This window comes from Magallana gigas, chromosome 3 (assembly GCF_963853765.1).
Source record: "Magallana gigas chromosome 3, xbMagGiga1.1, whole genome shotgun sequence".
Taxonomy (NCBI): domain Eukaryota; kingdom Metazoa; phylum Mollusca; class Bivalvia; order Ostreida; family Ostreidae; genus Magallana; species Magallana gigas.
In genome coordinates this window covers 16,815,256-16,832,895 of record NC_088855.1, presented here as the reverse complement: position 1 = coordinate 16,832,895, position 17,640 = coordinate 16,815,256, and the positions used below count along the sequence as shown (strand labels likewise).

Here is a 17,640-nt window from a genome sequence, read left to right as displayed (position 1 = left end):
TAACATAAGCACATGTCCAATCAATATTTTTGATGATTATAAATGGAAATAAATATCTTATTCCGGAATAAGTCAACCGTTTTTAATTAGCATTTTTGATTTATATGCAAGCGCACTTGTTACATTGATCATAAGCAGGACAATGACCACACACGGCAGAACTAGTGGCTGGCCAAAAGGAACAAATCCAGTGTCTTATGCAGCTAAATATGGCATAACGAACCCTTCGCCTACGTTAGATCGCCCGATCAATCTGTATGTATTCATATAAACTGATGCATTTTTGCATAACTATATTTGTTTGGGGTATTCTTTGCTCGCATTCATCTACACGGGAGATGCATCAACTGATCAAGCATTTGCCTTGATCATATATCATTTATATATACTTTGTATAATGTACTTAGTATTCCCATACTTTGTATAATGAATGTTTCCTCTTGATTTCAAGGTTTGATTTAGGTCATTTGAAGTCTCTAATACACAGGTTGGGTACCAACCCCAGTTTGGTGGTTTGAGTTCCATTTGATGGTTAAATGCCTAAATGATATACCTATTTTACCTACTAAATGGGACGCATTTTTCGTTCAACTCAGATTACGTTTTTTTTTAGATAATGCGCATCATGTTAACACGAAGAGCCGTGAACTTGAAAAAGTTGATTTTTTCTCCAACAATAATTTTTTTTGCGTGTCATTTTCAAGTCAAACACATGCTAAAAATGAATGTTCTAAAGTAATTAAAAAGAATGGGATTGTATGCAGAACCTTTTCCAGGTGTGTATAAGACCTTTATGAAGGCAAAATTTGATGAGACAGAGTAATTTTACATGCATTGTTTACAGAACAGTTCAAAGTTGAAAACTATCACTGCACCGAAGTGCAATTTTTTATACATGCTGAAAGAATTACACATTTAAGAAAAAAGGATGACAAAATAGCTAAACCAAGATACCCTGATAGCATAATAAAGCTCTAATTCAAACTATATAGCTTAATCAAGAGATTATACTTGCCTGTATTATTATTGTATTGAAATGAATAGCATCAAATAATGACCATTTATCGACTTCTTTTTCAGAGCCTCATTTTTAATTCTGTTAAATGTGTAAAATTGAATGCAAGAGCATTACCTGTCCTCTATCAAGAGGACAGGTAAATCCTTCATCTACCTCTCTTCACCAACCCTTGTTTTTAGATTCTGGAAAACTCGTGTGAGTTTGGGAAGAGAGGTTGATGAAGGCTTTGCCCGTGCATTTCTCTAAAGAGAAAATAATTTTTTTGGCTTATTGCTCATGGTAGATAAAGGAAAAAGAATGACAGCAAAGTCAGCAATATAAAATTTCTTACTTCTGCATTTTCAGGTACCCATTAACAAATTACACATTTGGAACCAAAGAGCCATTGTATGAGAAGGATAGCTCAGTCCCAGCACGGTTTCAGCGTATGCGAGATGAGTTTGAGAAGATTGGAATGAGGCGATCTGTTGAGGGAGTGTTAATTGTACACGAGCACGGACTTCCCCACGTTCTCCTTCTACAACTAGGGACCACATTTTTCAAATTGTAATTTTTTTTTATCATTGATAGCTTTGGAATGCATATAGTTAGCTCATCCAAAACTAAAGTAGCTTGTCTCTGTTAGTGTTCAAATATTTATGGTTATCTGTTGCTCAGCCAAGTAGATAATTTAAAGGGACTTGGACACGATTTGAGATCAACTTTTTTTTTATAATTTTTTATGTATAAAATGGTTAACTGGTGCATTTTAAATGATTGACCAAAATATTGAATGTTAAAGTCAAGTTACAAGCGAGATACAGAGGTAAGAACTGATTGTTATGTAAACAAAGCTCGAGTCTTATAGCTGTTTACAAAAAATGTAATGTAGAGAATTACCATTTCTTAGACAAAATGATATGTAAAAAACAATTTAAACTAATTCAGTATCTTCATAAATACTATTATCAACAAAAGAAAGATACATTTGATTGAAACTTACACCAATACAACACAAATGTAAAAAATGACAATATTCGAGCTTTGTTTACAAGACAAAGAATTATGAACTCTGTATCTTGCTTATAACTTGATATTTGACTTTGAAATTTTGACATTATAAACTTCTATATTTATTAATATAAACATTAAAAATGGAAAAATAAAATTAGAAAATTTTAAGTCAAATCGTGTCCAAGTCCCTTTAAGCTGTAGTTTGTGTAAGCAATGGAAAGTACATGAATAAATGGGATAACATGCTTATAGTTTTATCATGAATATTATTTTATTTCAAATACCATGAAGACTTTATACTACAAGCTTTAATCAGGTGACTTACATGTACTTGCAGATAACTTTCAATTTATATTTACATTATTACCATAAAATCTTTGTTTCATTTTATAATATCTTTTGAATGCTTGTGTATACTTCAGACCTGGGGGAGAGTTGAATTCAGGCGAGGATCAAGTAGAAGGCTTGAAAAGATTATTAACAGAGGTAATTGTAGTTAAGGTTGAAAAAAAACCCATAATAATGAAGATTCCCTGACTTTGTATTATATAAATGACTAAAAGACTGTTTTAACATAAAAAAAACCCCAATGTTTTAAATTATTTAGACCCTGGGAAGACAAGATGGTGGGACTATGGAGTGGGTAGTGGAGGATACTATAGGGAACTGGTGGAGACCAAACTTTGAACCCCCACAGGTGAAAAAAAATCCAATTTGAAAAGCTTAAAATTATGAGAGTCAATTTGTGTGCTAAGAAAGAGTTTTATTGATTGAAACTTTCTGATGTCTAATCCTTAGAAATGTTTGATACCTCTTGAATATCTGGAATTTGTTTGTATCGTAGATTTTTTATGTTAAAATATGTGAACTATATTCACAATGATCATATGACATGTGAATCAACAACTAAATCTGTGGCTCAATGGTATCATGGAGTGGCAATGCAACAGTTCATCTTAGTTATTATGTTGCTATAATCATATCAGTTTGTAATGTCAGGCTTTTATATTTCCTTTTAGTACCCTTACATCCCAGCACACATCACAAAACCCAAGGAACACAAAAGACTTTTCCTTGTACAGCTACCAGAAAAGGGTGAGTACCTGAACATTAGTGTTGACTGGGATCACTTATCTCCTGGATCATGATGTTTAAAAATAGAAAATATTTGAAAAAAAAAATAATATCCTTGGCACTGCTGCATTGTGTCAAATACTTCCGTATTTATTATTTTTATCGCCCTTTAAAAAGGAAAAGAGCTCATTTTCTTAATTTTAATTTAAAAGAAATAAAAATTGATTTATTTCCCTGTTCAAATCTTGAAATAAAAATTAAAAATATAATGCTTGCTTGCCACTTTGTATTTCAAATTTTTGGCCAGAGAAAATATTTTTTTAAGCTGCCTTTATACAGAAGTATTTAATAGTATTTCTTTATGTAGATGGTCAAGTCTTTTTAGAGTTTAGGGAACAGAAGATGTTGATCAAAGTTTATTCTGTCAAAAATTATCTATTAATTCATGTTTTAACCCAGCACTTGTTAGCAGGAGACATTAGTAATGAAAGATATTTGATTCTTTTTCACAGCATTGTTTGCTGTTCCTAGAAATTATAAACTTGTGGCCGCCCCCTTGTTTGAACTATATGACAACAGTGCAGGATATGGGCCAATCATCTCAAGTTTACCTCAAGCTCTAAGTCGGTAAGTACATATATCGTGCACATGAGCATAGCTCTCTTCAAGTTGTATACATGTATCAAATGGTAGAAGCTTAAGAATTGATTTCTTCCATATAATATTTCAAGCAGAGCTAATAAATCATAGAGTTTAATGCAATTTTCAATATTGAAAGATTGCCTCTTAACAGAGAGGTGACCTTTTTAAATCGGAATTTTTTAAAGGTCCAAGAATGAGTTGATGTGTTTTGTTAGAGTTACTTCTCTTGGACCTCAAATGTCCACAAATCATGAATAGCGATATCCTTATCTTATTATCCCCTTTGAAAAGTGAAAGGATTTTAAATGCCTTTTCATACTAATGCTTTTATTTTTATATACCTATAGTAATGTATGTTTCATTGATTATCAAGATAGAACTTAAAGGACATATTCAGAGGCAACAGAATTATTTTTATTATGTCGTTTAACTTATGTTTCTATAAAATTTGATTTAAAATAACACATACTTTAAAGGTTTTTGATGGGCCCAGTATATTGATGAAGGGTGCAATAGGTATACAACTGTTTCTGGATAACATGCTTGGTTTACAGTCACTTTTATTTTATCAGTGGTTAATCAGTCCAAATATTTTTGCACTGTAAATTGCAACTTTTTAAGACATGTGGAACTGTAGCTCCCAAGTCAGCCATCCAAAAATTGATTGACCTATTGTTTAAAAAAATCATTTTTGCGTTAAATCCTTCAACTTTTCATCCGTTATTTTTAGTCTCCATAGAAGGTATTTTTTTTTCACCCTATATAAGTATAATAGGCAAAAATGGTAGTCATATGAAGGAAAACATTTATATAGCAATTTCACTGTAGCTATTATGACGATATTTGTTATATAAATACAATGAATTGTAGATACAGGGAAGAACATCCACTGATCCTTAGGACTTCGCAATTACCGAGTATTCAGTATTACTTTAAAATCACTGCATGGACTTTTATTCATGTGACGTGAATCAAACTGTAAAACTACGTAGATATTAAAACCATTTCAACAGGAGCTTGGACTTTAAGGAGGCTGGGGGGTCCAAATTTGCAGAAATGTCTCATATACTCTTAATTTACATTTTAATGTGAAAGACCAAATCACAATCATCGTTAATTTTATCATTTATTGCATCTGAAACAATTGCACATTATGTAAAAAAAAAAAATATGAAAAATATAAGAAAAATTATTAAAGGCCAAAAAAAAGATACCAATAACATCACTAAAAATTTACACAATAACAAAAACTTAACATTATTTGTTATAAAGAAAAATTTTACAATTTTACCAAAAAATATATTTGACACACAAATGCAAATATGTAAAGCAAAAAAAAAGTAGCCACAAAATTATTTCCAAATTTTAACAGGATAATAATCATTACATAGGTAATAAAGATTGAGCATTAAAAAAGATTTTTGATGGTGAAATTAAAAAAAAAAATAAAAAGAAAGAAAATATTTGAACAAAATATTTGGAGTTTTACAAGTTACCTCCCTTTGAATAGTAAAAAAGGTGCTGAAAAACATGATTTTTTGGCATCTTGTATCCCTTGGTTACCATCAATTGACTCTTGAAATAATGCTTCAGTACCATCATATCCATTTTTTTCAAAAACAATTTCAGTACGATGTAAGAGTTATAGAACATTAAAGTGAAAATCTTTTTTGTGTAGAGATAAAAACGCTTTAATATGGCAGCCACCCCCCAGCCTCGTTAAGTAGTTGTGTCAAACAGCAATGTGATGTAGGCATGTCTATTTCATTGCTGGCCACTCAGCCATGGCTCTTTGAAATCAACATGATTTGTCTGGCTTTTGGAATAAGAATAACAATCAATGCATATTTCACTTGAAATTAGTGTCATTTTGAACTTGTTTTGATACATGAAAAAGATAGTGCAACTAAAAATCCATGGTCTTGTTAAAATAGTTCCAAGTTGTTTATCTGGCTCATAGAGAGTGTCATGTTATTTTTTATCATATACTTCAACTGTTCCTGAAGGTTAACCATGGCCATGAAGTTAAGTGGGTTTTTTTTGTGTGATCTGAAGCAATTATGCCAGCCTTGCATACAGAACTATTTTAAAAATATAAAAAAGGGGACTAAATGACCTGTACACAACTGACCTTGACCTTACTCTATACTCGATTATTTTTGCACAGTGTTATTTTCGCCGAGTCACAGTTGTAAAAGATTTGCCAAGATTTGAGCTTGCCTACCTTTGAATTTCCCTGAACACAGTTATGGTTGAAGGAAAGTATTTTGCAGTTTGCAGTTGCTTAAAATTTGAGCTCTGTTAATGAGGGCAAATTTGGCAAATTTTTCCAAGCAACCAATTAAACATAAATTTTCATTGATCTTATAAACCGACAATCATACATTTACTGACACATGTTTGGATATTTTTAATTTTTATTGAAAAATTATGAACGGTAGGGGGAATAAAACAGTGACAAGAATTAAAATAGGGTAGATTCCTTGTTTCCAACAAACATGGGAAAGTTTTGTTTAACGCCCTATCACACAAAGCTGACGGCGACCGAGGGGTTCTTACAGAGCTCTCACGGCGTGTAACTGCGTTTCCAAGGAGTTCTACTTGGCATTAACTGCACTTTCACTGAGTCTCCGCAGAGCGCTCATGACATGCTAGGAGTTTTTACCGAGTTTTTATCCACGGCGTGCTCTGCTCGCTGACTGCTGCACAAGACGTTCTGTACTTCTTGGTAGGTTAATATTAATTTGTACGGGAAACAAACAAGAATTTACAACTAGCAAATAAATGATTAAAAAATCGTTTTGATTTTATGTTCAAACGCTGTGGATGCGCAGTAAGAGCGCAGTGAGAGCGTAATAGAGACGCAGTGAGATCCCATAGGACTCTATGAGGTCACTGCGTCTTCACTGCAATTAGCTGCGTTCCTTGAGCACGCCGACGGAGCTTTCGTGGCGCTGTTGGAGATCTTACGGCGCTTTCATGGCGACCTCACTATGCTTCTACGGCGTGTTTATCAGAACGCAGAGCCACGGCATGTACTTTGTGCATGTTCAAAATGCGTGCCGTCGCATGGCGTTCTAAAATGTTCAAGGCGATCCCACCGCGAGGGACGAAGATGCCGTTGCGTGTTTACGGTGCTGTAGGATACTCTACTGCGTTTACCTTGGTGTTTTACATTATTTAAGGACGCAGCGGGAATGCCGTGAGGACGCAGCTCTGGTGTGACAGGGGTTTTACATATGTCTGTAGATGAAGAATTTATTTGGTTATCTTGAAATCTTCATCTATATTGGACCCATGTTGTAATTTTGAGAATAAGAAACTATTTTCTTTTCATTTTAACATTGTGTTGATCAGCGCAGTTTTCATGTATCTGGTAAAAAGTGGCCTAGTTGTGAAATAAAGTAAATGCAATTCACAGTTTTTAAGTTTTTTTTATTTTTCCCATCAAAATATTAGGCTATTTCAGAAACACAGAAATTTGTCATTGAAGAATGTCTTTGTTCATTAAGTATTTTCAAGTAATCAATTCCTGTAGACAGTTTGAAATTTAACTCATTTAGCACTACCAATGTAATAATGCTTAGAATTAACCAACATTTAACCTGTAAAAAAGAAAACAAACTGAGAACTCCTACATGTGATTAAAAAAAATACTTCTCCATACATGCACCTGCATGTGAATTTGAATTCCTATTAGGATGATGGGGTTATGTGGCAATTAATGGTTAACATCTTCATTTGGGTTATATTGAATTCAGTGTGCAGTCATCCAAGTTGAATTTCCTGAGATTCGAGTGTTCAGCAAACGCTATACAAAAGATTTCTTGAATCTGAATCCCAAGAAGGAAAAAATTAATCTAGAAAATATTAATTAGAGCCATTTAAGCTGTGAGTTTTGGGGAAAATGCCCGATTCTCTGAGCCCTCATGATTACGACCCCCTGGTCCTTTTTCTCACTCGAGTGACTCAGACGTTCTTAAACGCACCAGTCTATTGCCAGGAACGAAAGTGACAGACCATTCTCGTTTTTCTAAATTAGTGAGTGTGTGCTGATTTCGATAATTATGAAAGAACAAGTCTTTGTGCCGTCTCCCAGAGCTGACAAGGGTGAGGCGTAATGAAGGAATTATAGCTCATCTGCATACAATGAAAAGATATTGTAACATTTTACATGGCTTAACAGTTGTGACTCATTACGTACCCATCTGGCAGTAAATGTTTGTGCTCTCAATGTTTTTTTTCATTCCGGGTCCTTTATTTTGTTATATTTCTCTTACCATTATCCTATTTCGGTGTTTGCTCCTTTAAATTGAATCAGAAATTAAGAATAATTACTTTGATAATTAATCCAATTGATTTTTTTTTTTAAGAAGTTAAAATGTTTTTTCTTTGTTTTTGAGACTGATCAAGGGTTAAATTTGTGTGCCAAATTTTTAAGACAAATATTAAGATAAATATTAAATATTAAGATAAACAAAATAAATCACACAAATTGAAATAAAAAAAGGCCATAAAAAGTTTTTATGGAGAATGCCTCATTTCATTGAATATTCTTACTAAATTAAGATCTCAAAACACAATAAATTTATTTTTAAAAAATTCGTTTTGATTTAACAATTTTTATACAATGAAACATTTGTTGTTTATTTTGTCTCTATATAGAAACCTAATGTATTGTTTTAGAAAAAAAGCATTTAACATTAAGAGACAAAGAGATACCCTTGCATACATTAGGTTCCTTGGATTGTTCATCCATCGTATTTTGGGAATCCCAAACTTAGAGATGTATCAGGTTACTGGAATAATTAAAATGAAGCCGTCGTTTAAAAAAAAGAATCCTTTCCCCCCCAGAGCGAAAGTCATCTTTCTTGTAAGAGAAACAAAAAGCGAGTTTGAATGAGTCAGCCATCTTAGGGTATTTGTCTTTACAGCTGAGCATTGTCAAAAGACACAATACCCCATAAATTTCTACAAATCATTTTGCAGATAATTTCCTTTGTATGCAAATCAGGCGAAAGCTTTTTTTTCTTTCTCTCTTTCTGAAGAGCTGAAGTCACTCATGGAAAAGCAGAATTTCTGAGGGTGCAAAGATTATGAATCATTTTCCTTAATTAAGAATTAATACAACAGTCTTCTTGATTGAGATAATTGAACATCCTTTATTGAAGCCCACCAGCCTGCCGCCTTGCGCCTCACGAATCTTCTTGGCTGGCTTCTTTCTTCTTCAAGTAATCAGACACTGAGGAATTATGGGTAATTTGTGTCAAGGTTGGGTAACACCTGGGAAACATTCCATTGTCATTGACAGGTAATCTGCTCAGGTATCCCAATCGGTAATTGACAGGTGATTAATGTGGAACATACCTGTGGATGATTCAAAATAAAGATGCTGATACAGAATGATGAATAGAGTGAAGATTTTGATTGTTTTAGGTAGCGACAGGCTGATTGTACATTATCTTTCAACATTTTCACTGCATATGAAATTTTTTTTTTTCACATCATAGCAATAAATATTGAAAGTGGAAGAAATTTGCATAGATATACAACAAAATGTTAAGAAATTTTGCAGGTATTTTCCTTTGATATTAGACCACAGTTGTGCACATTACTTATTGAATTTAATTTTTCTGTCTCTGAATTGGTGACTCTTTCATTGGAAAATAATGATCCTGTAACGAAATCTGTGTTGTAGGTAAAAATATAAGAAATTTCAGAACAATTGGTTACCATAGTACTTTTCTATCAGTGTTTTGTTTAATTGGACTAATTTTATCATACGATATCAATTTAACCTTTAGTTTGAAAAAAAAAAACAGCAACAAAATATTCAATATACTTGTAGTGAATTCAACCACAGGATGTTGTCTTTTGAGATATTTGCTAAAAGTATATAAAACTTCTGATAGTAAATTTAATATGACATTTTAAGAACTTTCATGCTATAAATGTTTATTCAGTATTTACGGTACCTGGTATTTGCCAATATAAACTTAAATAATTTAATGAGATAAACCCCAGATATTTGGGAAATCCCCCCTCCCCAATAAACTCTGCTGTGGTTTGGGGGTGGGGGGGGGGGGGCATGATGCTACATATAGTAGCTTGTTTGCCCTCAATCACCTGAGCTGTAGTGAGGTATAATTGTCTAATTGTTTTGATGCTGACAGCAGCAGAGTCATCTGTAATAGAGCAGAGAGATTTGCCATGATTACCGCACATTAGCCTTGAATGATTACCTGATCATGACAGCTGGCAAATACCTGAGCTGGCTCAGGTAATTGTTATGATACCTGTAGAGAGGCAGGTAATGTTGCAAGGAAATCAATACCAGCTCTGCACTCAAGGTGGGCAAAGCAGACTGCCTGTTGCTTTTATGAAAATAAACTGTAGTTCATGATTAGGTTTTTAGGCAGCCAAGTTTATACTTGTTTGTAAATTCTTGCAGACAGAAGAATTTAAATTCAAATTATTTTTAATATAATGTTATAGGGATAGTCTTGAGTGTACTGATTCACATGTGTACATGATAAGATATGATACTTCATATTTATGGTACACTGGTACATGTACTAGGTGATTAAATGATATTCAATAAATTATTACAGGGATAGTCTGATATTACAGGGATAGTCTGATATTACAGGGATAGTCTGATATTACAGGGATAGTCTGAATCAGGGATAGTCTGATATTACAGGGATAGTCTGATATTACAGGGATAGTCTGATACTGTTTAACATGTAGACCTGATTTAATATGATACTTGACACCAAGCGGTAATAAAATAAGCCATTGTACCATTTTATTAAATTGAAATTTTGTTTTTTTAGTATTTAACTATATTCATTCAAGTAATATCTAGATTACATTAAAAATCAAGAAAGACTATTGGTCTTGCTCAATGGTCCATTTTAATTTGGTTTCCTATAAATTTCAATTAAGAAAATGAAATTGCAAGAATTTAAAGTGGAGAAATATTAAAATAGTTGATCACATTCAAAGATCTCGATGGTCTAAGAGATTGATGTAAATATGGCGCTTGGGATGCTAAAAAGAAAGGTTTAATCCATTTTATAACCAGGATTGTAATATTAAGACAACATCTTTTAATAGTATTCTCCCAGGCCGCACCCCTCCTTGTTTCTGTTGAGTCTCCAACCTGTTATTAAGACATCTTTGTCATCGCCTAACAAAGACAAGTCATTCGGTGACAATTGATAATTTCTCGACCTTCCTTTTGGCTCCTTTGTTAAGCAGGAACCTCTGTCAATCTGAATTAAGCCAACGCTTTTCCATTTCTTTTCCTGGGGAACTTGGGGGATGGAGCCTTGATTTTTATCTGGATACTTCATTTTTTCTTTTCTCCTTAAATAGATTCTAGTTTAAATAATGAAATGATGGTTTGTACTTATAGACTTGACATGCTGTAAACCCCAATAATTTAAAGTATGACAAAGATGGTTTTGGGATAATTAATGTCCTTATTTTTATAAACGATTAAGAACTGATATTATGTTTAAATTTTGTACATGTATCTCTGAGACATTTAACAATACATGTATTAGACATTAGGTTTCCCCTAGATATATCCCAGTGGTATTTAGTAACAAATTTTATAACTAGTCAGGAAATGATATTTCAAGTCTGCTTGATATAAATCAAATTTTGGTTTAAACTCTAGGAATTTGAACTGTTGTGGATTACCAAGTTAAGCCAATATTAATAGACTAAGATAAATATGACCCTAAAAATCACAGCTAAAAATCAACTTGATTTTTAATGAACTAATTGAATCAATTTGTAGGTTATGTGTATACATATAAACTATTTGGTGGATACATACCAGTGTTTAAAATAGAAGAACATTGTACAGGATTACCAGTACAATCTTATTTCAGCCAACTAATATCAAAGATTTGAGCTTTTTAATCTAGATGTTTCTGAAATTCTTGCCTACAGTAGAAACATTTGTTAAATGAGACACACACAGCACCCTCAACCTCCAGACATCATTGAATCTACCCAGATTAATTTGTCTTGAAGACACTAATGACCATGTTGAATCTTCTCTATCAAATTAGCCTAGATTAATAAAAATTGCAGGCTATAGGGCTGACATTTTGACCCAAGTTCCACTTTCTCTGAACAGATTTTCAGGTCTGTTGACTATTTAGTTAGAAGCTGGATAATTACAGGTGTCATACATTGAATAAATTATTCAGAGGTCTGCAGTCCAGCTTGACCTCTCTGCTGAAGAGGTTCTTAAATGTCAAATTTAGTCTTGGAATTACACTGTAAAGATAATCATTACCACTCAGGTAATATGAGTGAAAGATATTTTATAATTTTAAAAATTTCTTTTTTTCTTACTTCTGTACACTTGTATATCTGATATTGGGCAGTAATCTTAATTTTCGTATACTGGTATAATAAAATAAATTTACTTGTCTTATCTCCTTTTCTATTAATTTTTGCTCCCATTAACTTTGAGATAGAATGTTTTACCTTTTTTAACCACCAAAATGGTGAAATTTATCTGATGATTAACATTCTCAAAAAGGATTGGTCAAGAGTCATGTTTTGGCTGTGGAACTTAAAAGCCAGGAGTCATGCAAATTATATCGGCCTAATCAAGAAGCATTTGTATGGCTGCATGTTCACATTGACCTCTTGCTTCTGTGACAAGCCAATCTAGACTTCTGTTTAGAGAGTGCTGGTCACTCGTCCTGAGCTGACCAGCAAAAGTTGCTCCAGGTGAAAGATCAGATGGACACAATAGGGGTATGCACCCTTGCTCACCCAGCGGACAGCAGATGTGCGAGTTCACGTGTTGACCACTGGTCAACAGTTCATCCCAGGACGGCTTGCTCTGGTCAGTGTATGAAGGGAAGGATCTCTGCCAGACTCCATGTTGGAGTAGTGTCAGATTTTAATCCTAGATCCTGTCACGTTCAATTTCTCCATTTCTTGTTTTAACGTATAAGCTATACTATTGATATATTGATTTCTTGGTATGGACCTTTTTTGACAAGAAATGAGTTCATTTTTGCAATGTCACAATTTTAAATGTTTTATTTCTCTACTTTCCTGGGAGAATTGTGAGGTTTTTTTTCTACTCACATTAGAGTCAATAATACATGATCTAAATGGTTCCTCATACATGTATATACTCAGAAGGAAGCATAAAGTCATGTTACATAATCTCCAATTAGCTTCCAAAAATCTTTGCATTGGAAATATATAATAAAGAGACTGTTAGGTGAAAGCTGCTGCTGATAAATTATTTCGGAATCAAAATTTCCATAATGGCAAAGTCAATAAGAGCTTTCTATTTCTGTTAGTGGGCAGTGTCCGTCCATTCAGTGCTGGCAGATGACCAGTGGTCACTAGCGGGTCATTTCAGGTCTCACCTGTTGTACCTGGAGCCTGGTCAGTGCGGGGTCAGTTCAGGGTAAGCCACCTGTTTTCGACACTGACCACTACTGTGGTCAGCTTGAGCTTTGTCCTCACAAGGTTCCAAACCTAGGGTTATTTTAGGGTACCACCTGCAGGAAAGGTGAGAGGCTGTATAAATCTATTTGGTTATTCAAAACTAAAATTAAAACACCCAAATAAATATTTTGTTTGTAAATATATTATAGCTTCATCCCAAAACCATTAGAAAATATTCACATTGTATATGGTACATAAATTGAACGCATTTGGTATTGTTTGGAGTTCTCTTGCCAAATTTGAAATTTTTATGGCTAAAGTGATTTTTTTCCTGGTAGTTTGTGGCTACATCTTGTCTTGGAATAAGTTACTATGATGCGTCATGGTGCACCATTTGGGAAGAGTGAAGCAAAAAGTGCCCTTTGTTTAATTTAATGGTGTTACATCAGTGAGAAAGGGAAATAAACATGATAATAACTAAGCTGAATCGGTAACCTCACTTGGAAATAAAGTGATAAATCTCTATTTATTGTTGTGCATTTTAATGGATTTAATAGTATTCCCCTGCTGATGGGTGAACCATTTAATGATATCATTAGAAACTCACACCATATAGGCCAATCATTGTAAATCCAAACATACCAGGATTTTGCTCTAAGGAAGTTATTCGACTTGATTTACGGATGAACAAATGAGAATCCTAAATCGAAAAGTCAACAGTTTTACATGTGTTGAAATAAAATTGAAAATGAAAATTGACATAATCGAAGCTTCTTGAAGTTGAAGCTTGCGTAATTATTGCTTTAAGTAACTGTGTGTTCCATCACGTATAGTGTTGTGATCGAGTTAGTAGGATGAATTATTAATTCTGTTTTGTGTTCTTGATTTGTGGCAAAATTCAAGAAGAAGAACAGGAGATGTATTTTAATGGGGGTTGATGGGAGAAAATTGAATTTTCTGCTTTAATTTAAATTACTAAAGGAGTGCTTAGGAACATTCAGCTTTCATCCAGTTTTGAGATCAAATAATTTTCTCCAGCTTAGCATAATCGTAACGATTTTCAAATTTTGGGTTTTATTTTTTTTTTGCAGGAATGAATATACTTCCATTGTTTAATTGGCATAACTTGATAATTTTCCAGATCTCTCTCTAATGTGATGAAAGAACTTGAAGAGTTAGCACATTTGCATGATTTGATTTTCTTGCTTGCAGTCTCTTAATAAGATAATGAATGATTACATCTTTGAATAACCAATGATTTGAGATGCTTTTATGGACATACATTTGTACTTTTGAACTGTTTAAATTTAATAATATTATGAAAATTATCATAAAGCTAAATCATAAGAAAGGTGTTGCTTTATTTTTTCTTCATTTCTTTTAACTGAGTTTATATAAATAAAACGTAACATAAATAAGAAGGAAAGTTAAAGAAACTCTGCTGAACTTGCAATTGTATTAATATTCATTGAAAGTCATTCACTAAATAATCTGTTGGTCATAGATAACATCACACAGTATACAAATGATTTCAGTTTACTCGTAATAAGATAGGAATAAACTTATAACAACGTATCAGTAGAGGTTAAATTCTTTACACATAAAATTAGATGGGAATTAACTTTCAACAACAGATACATCTGTTAATATTAACTTCTACATGTGATACACTGATACAGTATTTACAAGGGTGTGTCAGCCTTCACTGAATCTTATTGAAACTAGATTTGGATTCAGATACTGACTGAGCCTCAGTAGAATCAACACGGAACACAAACTATGCCACAGATGGCCCCCACACTCTGGGACTGGCTGCCGTTGGCAGCGATCTCCAGTAGTCACACCGAATAATTCAATCATCGGTCCCACTCCATTGCAAAAACCCCTTTTTAGTGTTCACCAATAGCATCACTGGTGATACGTAAAACTGTGGTATTCAACATAAATCAAACGCTGCACAAAAGAAATCATTGTGCAATCTCCCATTCTGATGAAATCTCGGCTCTGTGATTGATATTATGGAAAAGGTCAAAGTAGGGTCACTCGACTGATTTAATTGATGTTAATTGCATGTTGCAGCCTCTGTAATTGAAGCTTTTGTGTTGCTTGTTTGGGTATTTGAAGTTCACAGGGAAATATAGTTGTTTTATTTTATTGTTATCAGATTTAATTTATGTTGTAGAATGATAAGACTTTATTTTGTAACATTAACCTTTGATAATGTTTTTTTTTTTCGTCCCAGTTTAATCATAATTAATTTATGCTATTTTTGTAGTGTTCATTTATTGATTTGGGTAAAAAGCTATAATGTTGAATTATGATTTTTATTATTGTAATGCAAATTATATCTGCTATCAAATTGGTTCCCATCTGTTACAATAAACTAGTTCTGTTGAGCCTAGTAAGAGGTGTTAAAGTGGAGTGTTTTGTTTCAAAGCACATCATGGCAATAATTTGTTGAATGGGTTCGGATGGCATTGTGGCATTTAACGCCATATTGAAGTAGTTTTGAAGTGTAACAAATTTAAACTGTTCAAGATCAAAACAATTATGATCTGTTAATATAAGGAAATCCTATCAGATTTATACAATTTCAATTGCAAAATGTCCTTCACTGGAGTTTGGACACTAAGGGTTTGGTTTTTTTTTTAAAACATACATGTATATAAAACAACAATTACATGTTGTTCATTAATTATTGTAATTTTGGGTGATGAATTTAGCCTGTAATCATATTTTATGTAATTTGATTTGCATTCTAGTTTTAACCCAATTTTCTCTTATTTTACAGGTTCAACTTCATATACAATTGAGTGGGAAGATGCGAAGAACTGTACAACAATATTATTGTGACTTTTTTTATTACTCTGTCTGTAATACTGTCAGCTGTGGCTTGTCAACTTTGTATCACGATCATATCATCATATAATTATATGATTCATCATGTCGAAAGTTTCATTGAGGAATAAAAAAAATTTCAAACATTTTGCTTTTGTTTCAGTTGACAGATATGCCTTCAACGAAAGAAGACTGTATTTTCTAGTAGTTTATATTTATTTTTAACTGGTAGCAAAGCTACATGTATTTTTTTTCAACTTGGCAGCTAAGCTACTTGTATGTAGTTAAAGTAATTTTTGCAAGAATGGATCACTTCTTTATGAAGTGTTATTTACACATGTTCTCTGGTTTATTTTAATTCTTGAAACACACCATGATTTCAAGACAAGGCTAGCAATTTTTTTTTAGAGACTTTGTGTCACCATTAAATGGGTCAGTTCACATGTAGCCCATATTGGGCAGATAATTATACATGAATGCATATAACTAAACAGTTGAGATCTTGTAACTGTTTAAAAAAAACTTTTTAATATTAAAAAATATTTTCGTTTTCTATTTTTATAGATACCAGGGTATATTATCCCTTTTGTATTATTAACCTACTGGGTGTGAATAATTTATTAATTTTCCATGAAAAAAAAAACAATAGAAGAAGAGAGGAATTAGACAACAAGCATTTGTAAAGTGAATTCAAATGTACATTGTGTTTAGATTACCGGGACATTTATATATATATATATGTGTGCATTAATTACTTGTTTCCAAATGAACTAATATGTGATCTTCAGATAGTTGGCACAAAATTTAATTTAATTGATTTAAATTTGATTTTCTCAACATGTTATGGAAATTACATGTAATACTATGCAGGAAATGATAAAAAAGCAACCAAGGTAGCATTAGCTGAACTAGGTGAAAATCTGGAGAAAAGTAGATCATTTTTGATACATCCGCTGATATTTTCCCTACATTCAGACACATTGTGAATCATCAGACCAATTTCAGCCAACGCAAGAAAACACTATCTATTGTAGATACTTTGGGCATTTGATTTTTAAAAGGAAAGCGAAAAAGAAAAAGATCAATAAATAAGTGGGTGGAAAACATGATTAAATATTGCATGATTATTTTCTTTTGAATGGAGACATTTTAAATCAAATGTTTGACATCAATTTCAACCTTGTGTTCAGGACCTTTTAGCTTAGATATTTTTTTCTATGTTGATTTTTCTTAAACTGTTGCAAATCTTACAGCTCCCCTTGCTTCATGATCCACTCATTTCGGAGAAGGGTTTGATAAAATCATAATTTTGTTCAAAATTATAATTATTCATGTCTTTCATGCAACAACATATACCATCTTTAATTATTGAACTAGTTCGGTGCTGGTTTTAAGAAATATTTTGTAAGATACGTCATGTGCGGATTTAAGGGGGGGGGGGGTGGTTGTCGGGGGTCCTGCCCCTCCCCCTAACCTCTTTTTGGAAAATTGAAACTTAAATTCACAAATTAGTATTACCAGAAATGGTCTAGGACTCCACCCCGCCCTCGAACCTCAACGTGAATTTTTTTTTTATTTGTGCACGGAATTTGACTCGGAGGAGCCTTAATTATAAAATCTTTTAGGCTGAGAATTCG

The 17,640-nt window shown here is 32.9% G+C and overlaps 1 protein-coding gene across 2 annotated transcripts; it reads left to right on the top strand.

Annotated features, from left to right (window-relative positions):
* Window positions 1-99: 99 nt before the first annotated feature.
* Window positions 100-16,149, top strand: LOC105329073 (cleavage and polyadenylation specificity factor subunit 5). 2 transcript variants are annotated; one of them, XR_004604278.2, is made up of 8 exons: window positions 100-255; window positions 1,364-1,564; window positions 2,434-2,497; window positions 2,619-2,708; window positions 3,031-3,106; window positions 3,598-3,712; window positions 13,075-13,184; window positions 15,957-16,149. XR_004604278.2 is itself a non-coding variant. In XM_011430229.4 (7 exons), exons 1-7 carry the CDS (start codon window positions 143-145, stop codon window positions 15,976-15,978), a joined length of 681 nt encoding a protein of 226 aa, XP_011428531.1. In that variant the 5' UTR covers window positions 100-142; the 3' UTR covers window positions 15,979-16,149. The 2 variants fall into 2 exon arrangements, 1 of the variants encoding a protein (XP_011428531.1); XM_011430229.4 differs by lacking the exon at window positions 13,075-13,184.
* The last annotated feature ends 1,491 nt before the right edge of the window (window positions 16,150-17,640 follow it).

Excerpts from the sequence above, each read along its gene's own strand:
- LOC105329073 (XM_011430229.4), top strand. The coding sequence starts at position 143 with ATGACCACACACGGCAGAACTAGTGGCTGGCCAAAAGGAACAAATCCA. Across the intron at positions 256-1,363 it reads TTAGATCGCCCGATCAATCT|GTACCCATTAACAAATTACA; the intron begins GTATGTATTCAT and ends CTGCATTTTCAG. Across the intron at positions 1,565-2,433 it reads GGGACCACATTTTTCAAATT|ACCTGGGGGAGAGTTGAATT; the intron begins GTAATTTTTTTT and ends TGTATACTTCAG.